The 10,000-nt window shown below is 39.6% G+C and overlaps 1 protein-coding gene across 1 annotated transcript; it reads left to right on the top strand.

The window, feature by feature from the left end:
- The first annotated feature begins 353 nt into the window (after positions 1 to 353).
- LOC125040535 (leucine--tRNA ligase, cytoplasmic-like) lies at positions 354 to 9,747 on the top strand. The gene is given in 7 exon segments (XM_047635114.1): positions 354 to 505; positions 3,954 to 4,145; positions 4,548 to 4,614; positions 4,947 to 5,089; positions 5,480 to 5,754; positions 6,218 to 7,016; positions 7,018 to 9,747. Coding segments are annotated over 6 exon segments (3,498 nt in total). The 5' UTR covers positions 354 to 505; the 3' UTR covers positions 9,040 to 9,747.
- Positions 9,748 to 10,000: the final 253 nt, after the last annotated feature.

Below are 10,000 nucleotides of genomic sequence, written 5' to 3'. Positions count from 1 at the left end.
CTCTCACGAATGGACAGAGGATGTAATGACGTAAACTATACTTGCATTTGGTCATTTTATCCTGAAAAAAATGCGTTGTAAACAAGAATTGGATATTTCGAGAAGCTTGTTTCACCAAAAATCATAATATCTTAGGATTTGGAGAAACACGTTGGTTCCATATTTACATGCTTGGAAGGGAATGTATCCGAAGCGCTTAAGAGAAACGAGACTTCAACTTCCATAAAAGCTATATGACAAATCTCTTATAAAAGGAATGTAAATCTAAGAAGTCCTTTGATTACGAAAATAGATATAAGATATAAACATTTCTGTAACCTTGTCCCATGCATTAGATATATAGCCCAGTCTCCGAAAATAGAGTAGGGACAACGCCTTCGGACGTGCCTTAGTCAGCCCCTGCCCGCACCGGTCTCGCGCGACGGACGAGCCACATTTCCCTTATTTTGGCCGTGAATTGGGGACAATTAATTCGCTCGACGGGAGTTTCCTACCCTATTAAGAGGTGAGAAGGAGGTTTGATTCGTATAACTGTTCATGATGGTCAGAATGTTGAGTTTGAGGGTCTAAATGAACTGCTTTTTTTTTGACATGTGTTAGTTCTAGTTTCTAAAGTTGTCCACGATTGAAATTGATTAATTAGGAGGGAATTAAGGATATAGCCAACGTATAGGGCTTAAGGAAAGGAATAGTTTCAATTTCCCACTTTTATAATGGAAGTAATGCAAGTGTAGAATACCTTTGGCATTCCCGACCTCAACTTCCTGCAATAAGCTGAGAATTGCAATTGCAGAGAAAGTTCTGGCACGCCACTGTAGCTTTCAAAACGGGCTTTCTGTCTTACATTGGCTTTATTCTGTCCAAACTTCCCTGGAATTTGCTGCGATCCTTGACGAAAGGCGCAGAGTGGAGCCGCCAGACGAGTGTCGGCTTGTCCCTAGGGGCTGCGGAGCTGGAAACGGCACCGGACTGGAAACTTTGTGGTGTGCGCACAGCTTTCTGCGTGCTTTTAGCTTGCTGCGTGCTTTTCTGTTCTCACCACGCTGTTCTGCCTCTCTTATTTGTTGGCCGTTCAGAGTTGTCAAAGTGCCTGTTTACTGCACAGCGGGGATTGGCCAAGCATGGATCACTTTGCGAACTGAAAACGCTAAAAGTCTTATCAATTAACCTGAACCATACTTGGTTGTGCCATCAATGACAACCCATTTTGATTGTGTAGAAACGTGTAAGTAATGTATCATCCATCACAAAGATTACATAATGCATATCAATAGTCACGCAACAGTGAACTGCATATTTTTTTTACAAACTGAAAATTTAATTGCGCAAGTTACGACTTATGAAAATAACTTGCCCGCACACGTAAGGTTTCCAGTCTGGGCTAGACACATGGCTCCATCAACCTCATGCTAAAATAATATACAACTAACATATATGTCATAATTTGTATGATATTTTCAATGTATAACAAACTGATTTTTTTTTACATTTTCATTTAATCAAGACAAAAAACAGAATTCCATACCATATGGTAGTGTGGGATTCATTAGCGCTTCTTCTGGTAACAGGAAGTTGCATGCAATGTAGTTCCTCATTACCAGATAAGTTATTTTATTTTCAATTATTATTAACATCACAATCTTAGCCATCCAGACCTCCCACAGCCTGAGACTGACAGCCTCTATGGGCCTACAGTCCTTATAACTGTTTAATTACTTTTTTCCTTGATTATTTTTCTGGTAATGATTTAATTTGATGATTATTATTATTATATTGGACACTGTAATGATTTTTTTTCAATGATATTTATATTGGAGAGCCCCTGAGGTTTTTGGCTGGAGTTATAGGGACTATAGGGGTGCTGCCACTTTGTTAACAATTATTTAGGTAACTCCTTCACCTTATTCATAAATCAGGAGTATGTTCAAAAGCAGCAGTTATTATCTGTTTCAAATTCCAGTTGAAATTTAGGTAAATCTTGAAAATAGAATAGAAAATCATAGGTGATGGCTGCATTATTTGGTTGAAAACATTATCAGAAAAGTGCAATTATAAGGCTACATCAATCGCCTCTCAAATCTGTAATCATGAGGCAAAGTCCAGTGGTGCTGCGGCCTCCATGCTCTGTGCACTGAATAAAGAAAATAAATCAAAGGCCTCTCTTTTCTGGGAATAGAGAGCTTGTCATCCTTTTTGGCCATTTGCTAGGGTGTAGGACCATGGAGTTACTCTCATTTGAATAATTTTTGAAATACATATTGTCCAGGAGATATAACCCATTGAAACCAGGATGATACCCTATCTCTACATGGTATATCATCCCTCGTGCTTGGATGATGTCAAGCCTGCCCCAAGTTGGTAATGCTGAACAGAAATAACCTCCTTTTGGCCTTATTATCTAAAAAATTGATTATGCTACAACCAAGAGCATAGAGAACAAGAAAATGTTATGTTTTCCGTACTTCTGACTTTTCCCTCAAGCTGACTCGGCATACCCTGACATGTCGTTCGGTGTGGCTCTGGGGGTTCCAGTTGTCGTTGCGTTGATGGTGTAACAGTCCTAAAGAACACAAACTCCTCTTCTCATTTATTTGTCTTGTCTGTTCTTGTCGCTCATTTCATCCTCCTTCCCCCTCCTTGTAGTACTTCAAAATAGTGTTCGTTAGGTTGTATTTGTGGCCTTTCATTAATCCTCTTCTTGTAACCATACTAGTACATGACTTTAAGCAAGGAAAAGAGAGATAGAAGCATTAAAAATCGAGTGAAAGGGAGAGAGAAAGGAAGGCAAGAAAGAGGATAAAAGAATAAAAGGTAGATAGGAACAAAACCAAAATTATTGATACTGTAGTTTGAACCTAGAAATAAAAATGATAATGATGATAATGATAAAAGAGGTATAGCAGACTGTATATTCCAAGTATATAGTACTAATTGCCTATAATATGCAATTGTCTGTCTCTCAAACTTTCACTCATAACATGGCATATCAGGACTTGGCTCTGTTTTTATGGAAGTTGTAATTAGTGATAGCAAGAGATACAGGTACAGTCAGAAAAATAAGTATCGTTACCCTTTGCACAAACTAATATTAAAGATTGATGAAGTAGTGTGGAATAGCAAGGTAAGTATTTAGCACTGTATTCTGGTGTTAGCAGAGGGAAGGGTTCAGCTCCACTTTGACCACAAGTAAAGGTAACGATAGTATTTTTTCTGGCTGTACAACATCAGCAAATTTTGAATTTTATTTTCAAATTTCTTGTTTATTAATATTTTTTTTTAATCTTCACATATTTATATATTTTCCTTTTCAAAAAGTGAAGGATATATTTTAGAAGCAGTAGGTATTAAAAGATATGAGATAAAGAAAAGAAATGAGGACTTAGTTTGATTTTACAGAAGCATATATGGTAATTAATTTCAAACTGTTTACAGGAGTGAAAATTATATATATGATAAAGATAGCCTTACATATTTTTATAATATTGATATATATGTATTTGATATAAATTATTATGCACCATTTTCCAGATTTGTCTTAATCCAGTGATCTGTATGCTTCTGTTATTATCTAGAGTTTGAGGCATTTGACACTGAACCCAGCAACTAAGATGCAAATATACCTGAACTTGCCTCGATTTTATTTTTCCTATTTATTTATTTCCTTTCAGTCTTAAGATTTGTAGGTTTTTTAGTTATATGGATTGATATGCTTTTGATAAGTATGGCATGTATTAAGTATTTACCTATATTCCTTGGCTCTTATTCTAGCTATAGGAGGATTGGTAGAGTTATCTCATAATTAGAATATTCTAGAAAGATTTTCAAAAGGAAGCATGGTAAAATATTTTCTTTTTTGAATCTCGAACCCTGGGAATTCCCTCACAGCATAATGGCATTTAGTGTATTGACGTAGGATGAAGGAAACCTCATGCCCTGTCTCCTCTCTGTTCCAGATGTCTCGGAGAAAGCTGGAGGATCTGCTGAGCATTGAGGCATCAGCGCAGGCACAATGGGACAAGGAAAAGATCTTCGAGGAAGATGCTCCTGCGGGAACCCCAGACGAGAAGTACCTTGTGACCTTCCCTTACCCCTACATGAACGGACGACTGCATTTAGGCCACACTTTCTCCCTTTCGAAGTGTGAGGTGGGTGTGTGGCATCTTTGCCTTGGATTGAGTGCACAAGAGCCTTCTCCTCCTCCTCCTCCTCCTCCTCCTCCTCCTCCTCCTCCTCCTCCTCCTCCTCCTCCTCCTCCTCCTCCTCCTCCTCCTCCTCCTCTTCCTCCTCTTCCTCCTCTTCCTCCTCTTCCTCCTCTTCCTCCTCTTCCTCCTCTTCCTCCTCTTCCTCCTCCTTCTTTCTTCAATCTTTTCTTTACCTTCTTTATTTTTTTTTTTTTTTTTTGTCATGTGATTTTGGTGAAACTCTTCGTAAATCTTTGCTATTGATTCCTGTCAAACTTGTACAGATATTCTGCACCTTGCATAAATATTTGGTAATGAATGATTATATATTTTTACTTTTATGATAACCTGTTCTCTTTATTGCAGTTCGCAGTTGGCTATCAGCGGATGAAAGGAAAGCGGTGTCTCTTTCCTTTCGGGCTTCACTGTACTGGTAAGATATTTGTCGCATGTTTGGAAGATGAAGTTATGTTTTATTTTCTGGGATCCTTTTTTTCCAGTATTGTCTTTACCCCTCCCTGCCTCCCCATGATAATGATAATGTTGATAGTAGTGATGATGATGATGATAATGGTAAGAATGATGATAATAATACTGATGATGGTAATAATGATAACAATAATGATCTTTATTATAACAATACTAATAATGATAATAGTAGAAGCAATGATATGCAAATGTGTAATCATAATCGCCACCAGATACAATTTGCAGTTCACTCAAAGAGAAAGACGCAAAACATAAAGTTCCTCTTTCTCTGAACAGGAATGCCCATAAAGGCGAGTTCTGACAAGCTGAAGAGGGAGGTCGAGGATTTCGGATGTCCGCCAAATTTCCCCGAGGAAGACGTCCAAGAGGAGGTCCAGGTCCAGGAAGTGACGATCAAGGATAAGTCCAAGGGAAAGAAGGTGAGTGAATGAGGGATAGGGAGAGAATAAGAATGATAGAGAAGGAAAGAGGGCATGAGAGAGTGAATGAGGAAGAGACTAGAAAGGGAGAGAGGCTGGGGTAAGAAGGGAGGGAGGGATGGAGGGAGGCAGAGAGTGAGAGACTGAGATAGTATTATATAACTGTGGATAAATAGACTGAGATAGGTTTATGATTCTTTTTTTCTTCATCTGTTTTATTTGTTTATTTTTTCCTTCTCAGTATTCCTTATTGTGTATTATAAATATATTGATCCTGTTTATGTCTTTATATTTTCCATAATGGTTGTTATAAACTTGAAGGACACAGAAAAAGTTGTGTGTGTTAATTTATTAAGGCATCACCTAATCTTATTAAAATTCCCTTTCCAGAGCAAAGCAGCTGCCAAGACCGGTGGGATGAAGTACCAGTGGCAGATCATGCGAAGTCTGGGCATTGAGGACGAGGAAATCAAGAAGTTCACTGACGAAGATTACTGGCTGAGCTACTTCCCACCACACTGCGTAGCAGATCTGAAGCGCGTAGGTCTCCACGTTGACTGGAGACGTTCCTTCATCACCACCGACCGCAACCCCTACTATGACTCCTTTGTCCGCTGGCAGTTCATCCGCTTGAAGGAGAGGGGGAAGGTCCAGTTTGGAAAGAGGTGAGGTCTGAATGTAGCTTTTATTGGCCTCTTGAATATGCCAAATGCTAAAGAAGTAGATGGGTTAAATTAGAGATCCCAGTCCTATCCTAATTTCTCTACATGTGTGGTTTGGAACTACTCTGCATACATAAATTGTGAAAGAGAAGTGCAGTTACTAAATATTTTTTGGTCCTTTTCTAGTCTTGATTTAATATGTCAGGATTACAAGAATATTTTGTATAAACAAAAGGATTTAGTAACATTGTTCCTCATCCTCATTGTCGAGACTTAAGTCTTAAGTGGTTAAAGATAGAATATTTTCATGTTGAAGATAATATAAGGGGGGTGTAACAAGGACACCTGATGTAACACACACTAACGAATATAAAGATAAGATTTTAGTTAATAATAGTTCTTTAGATAATAACTCCATGTTTTAAATTTTAATGTGGAATTAAAAAACTAACTTATCCCATTCCAGATACACAATATTCTCACCCAAGGATGGCCAGCCTTGCATGGACCACGACCGGTCAACTGGCGAGGGAGTCGGCCCTCAGGAGTACACCCTCATCAAGATGCGGGTCCAGGAGCTGAAGGGAAAGCTAGCGGCCCTTGCGTCCAAGAAGGTGTACTTAGTTGCAGCAACCCTCCGGCCGGAAACCATGTATGGTCAGACAAACTGCTGGCTCGGCCCAGATTTGACCTATGTAGCTGTAGAGACCAAAGATAAGGAGGTTCTGATATGTACGAGGCGGGCAGCTAGGAATATGGCTTTCCAGGGCATGTTGAGTGTGGAAAATGAAGTGAAAACCATTCTGGAAATGAAGGGTCATGAGCTGATGGGAATCAAGCTCTGTGCTCCCCTCACCAGCTACAAAACCATCTATACCCTACCTATGCTGACAGTGAAGGAGGAAAAAGGCACAGGGGTTGTTACATCCGTGCCATCGGATGCTCCAGATGACTTCGCAGCTCTTATGGATTTGAAGAACAAACCAGCTCTGCGAGAGAAGTACAACATCACAGAAGAAATGGTAAATGTAGAACCAGTACCAATCATTGACGTTCCTGAGTATGGAACACTAAGTGCACCATCCATCTGCCAAACAATGGGAATCAAGTCCCAGAATGATCGTGATAAATTGGTCGAAGCCAAGGAAAAGGTGTATCTGCGTGGCTTTTATGAAGGCACCCTGTTGGTTGGGGACTTCAAGGGGAAGAAGGTACAAGATGTGAAGAAGAACATACAAGATATGTTGATTAAAAAGAAGGAGGCCGATGATCTACCAAGAACCAGAAAAGCAGATCATCTCTCGCTCGGGGGATGAATGTGTTGTAGCGCTGTGTGACCAGTGGTACCTCGACTATGGTGAGCCAAAATGGCGTGCTGAGGCTCAGAAAAACCTTGATTCGATGGAAACTTATCATGATGAGGTAAGGCGTAATTTTGAAGCCACATTGGGTTGGCTGAAAGGCCATGCTTGTTCAAGGACATATGGACTGGGCACAAGGCTTCCCTGGGATGAGACGTGGCTGATTGAGTCTCTGTCAGACTCCACCATATACATGGCTTACTATTCCGTTGCTCACATGCTTCATAAAGACCTGTATGGCAAGGCTGGCAACGACTTCGGGATCAAGCCAGAGTACATGACACCTGAAATTTGGGATTACATATTCCACCAGACCTGCAAGCCTCCACAATCCCCAATCAAGAGAGAAGTTCTTGATAAAATGAGGCATGAGTTTGGTTATTGGTATCCAGTAGACTTGAGAGTGTCAGGAAAGGATCTGGTACCCAACCATCTGACATACTACCTCTACAACCACACAGCGATGTGGCCAACGCAGCCCAACAACTGGCCCAAAGGAATTCGAGCTAATGGACATTTGCTGCTTAATTCGGAGAAGATGTCAAAGTCGACTGGAAATTTCCTCACTTTGACTGATGCCCTTGATCGGTATGGTGCTGATGGAATGAGACTGGCTCTTGCGAATTCCGGAGATTCCATTGAAGATGCCAATTTCGAGACCCAGGTTGCAGATTCTGGAGTCCTCAGGCTTTGGACATTTGTAGAATTGTCAAAGGAGCTTATGGCTGAGAAGACTACAATGCGTCTTGGTCCGTACACAGTTAACGATATCATGTTCACGGCTGAAATGAACTTGAAGATTCGAGAAACTGATGATTTCTACAAGAACATGATGTTCAAGGAAGCCCTGAGAACTGGATTCTTTGAGTACAGTAACTTCTTCCATCAGTATCGTGAGCGTTCGCAAGTTCAAACGGGGATGCACTGGGAATTAGTTAATCGCTATCTTACAACCCAAGTGCAACTCCTAGCCCCAATTTGCCCACACGTCTGTGATCATGTTTGGATGAATATTCTTGGAAACAGTAAGTCTATCCTACATGCCCACTGGCCTTCTTCAGAGGAACCTAACCTCACACTTGTCAAGGCATCAGAGTACCTTGCCGATGCCTCACACAGGTTCCGTCTCCGCCTCAAATCCCACATGACTCCAATAAAGGCCAAGAAGGGGGAGACAGCTGCTGTTCCCGAGCAACCTTCCCATGGCACCATCTGGGTTGCAAAAACTTTCCCCAAGTGGCAGAGCCTCATCTTGACGACAATGCATGGTCTTTACAAAGCTAATGGAGATAAGTTGCCTGATAACAAGGAAATATCAAAAGCTTTGGGAGCCAATGCTGAGCTGAAGAAGTACATGAAGAAGGCCATGCCCTTCGCACAAGCAGTCCGAGAAAGAATGAACACTATGGGAGAAAAGGCTTTGAAGGACACAGTGGAATTCAACGAGCGAGATATCCTGGAAGAAAATATTGACTTCCTGCGTGGTACCCTAGACCTCGAAGGACTCGAATTGCGCTGGACAGAGGAATGCGACAATGAACGCACCAAAGAGGAGGTAGTGCCAGGGGAGCCTTATTTAACCTTCTCAGTAGCCCCAAATGTTGCCATGTCTCTGGTCAATCCACAGCCACATCTAGGACTCTTTAATTGCAAAGTTCCTATCTATGACAACGACACGCCAGCATCCGTAGCAAGCCGGTTAAAACGAGTAGAGCGAGGAGTAAAACCTTCCATGAAGGTCGTTTTCTACAGATACAAGGATCCACTTCTCGGTCCACGGATGCTTCCTTCTCAGGGGACCATCACACAGATAACAGAGGAACTAAAAGAAAATGTGGTCTTCAGTCTCGAAGACAACCGTGTCCATTTCACAAGTAATGGTACTTCATCGTTCTTAGGAGCAAGTGTTATGTATATGGTAGAGTAATATTATGTTATGCCGTCTTCTGTTATCCTTTAAAGAATAAACATCTGAATATTTTTGTCACAATACGGAGCAGTTTACGAGACCTAAAGTGGAAGTTTGATAAATTGGGTTGGGTTGATAGTGTTTATATATATAATATAGTATATGCTTTTGAGTTGTAAAAAGGTTAAATACTCTAATGAAGTAAATTTCTGTGGATGCAGAGGGTTTAACTTTTGAGAAATTATCTTAATAGACTCCCAATTTAATCAAATGAATTGAGAAAAACATTATTTACAAAGCTTTGCCTTCTTAATTGTAATTATTAAGATGAATATTATGTAATATTCTAATCATGACTTCAGTCATAGGTGAACATTACCAGTTATTTATACTTGTATTTAGGTGTCTTATTTATAAATATTTTATATAATAAACAAAAATTTATACCAAAAAATAATGTTCTTAGGAAAATGTGTCCTATTAGGAAATTCTTGTTATAGTAACAGATATTTGATTATTTTTTACTTTAATAATGGACGAAGACCTCAAAGCAATATACAAGTTGTTTAGATATTGTACATTTGCATGCCGTTGCAGATCAGTTCATATTATTGAGAGAAGTGGGATTTCATGTATTTATTTTTATTGGGAAATGAGTTTTTTGGTCAATATGATTAATGTCTGTAATAATACAAACATTGAAATAATAAAAGTAAAGCACATTGATATTGGCTTCTCTGTTTACATAAATATTACTTCAACCAAATATAGCTTACATGAAAATTATTTCACTGTGAACAGACTGAAGATGGTCCACTGTTAACTGATTCCAGTAAAAAAAAAAGTTATAATGTGAACTGTACAATCCAATGGTACTAGTAATTTTTTCTTAAAGTTCACTTTCTTTATAAATCTTTAACTCAGCACAGAATCAATTAAAGGTTGTCTCTAAATGTCTCAAATTGTCTGTATTACAAAA

Source organism: Penaeus chinensis, chromosome 29 (assembly GCF_019202785.1).
Source record: "Penaeus chinensis breed Huanghai No. 1 chromosome 29, ASM1920278v2, whole genome shotgun sequence".
NCBI classification, from domain to species: Eukaryota; Metazoa; Arthropoda; class Malacostraca; order Decapoda; family Penaeidae; genus Penaeus; species Penaeus chinensis.
The sequence above is the reverse complement of the archived record's forward strand: the minus strand, read 5'-3'. Positions and strand labels throughout refer to the sequence as shown.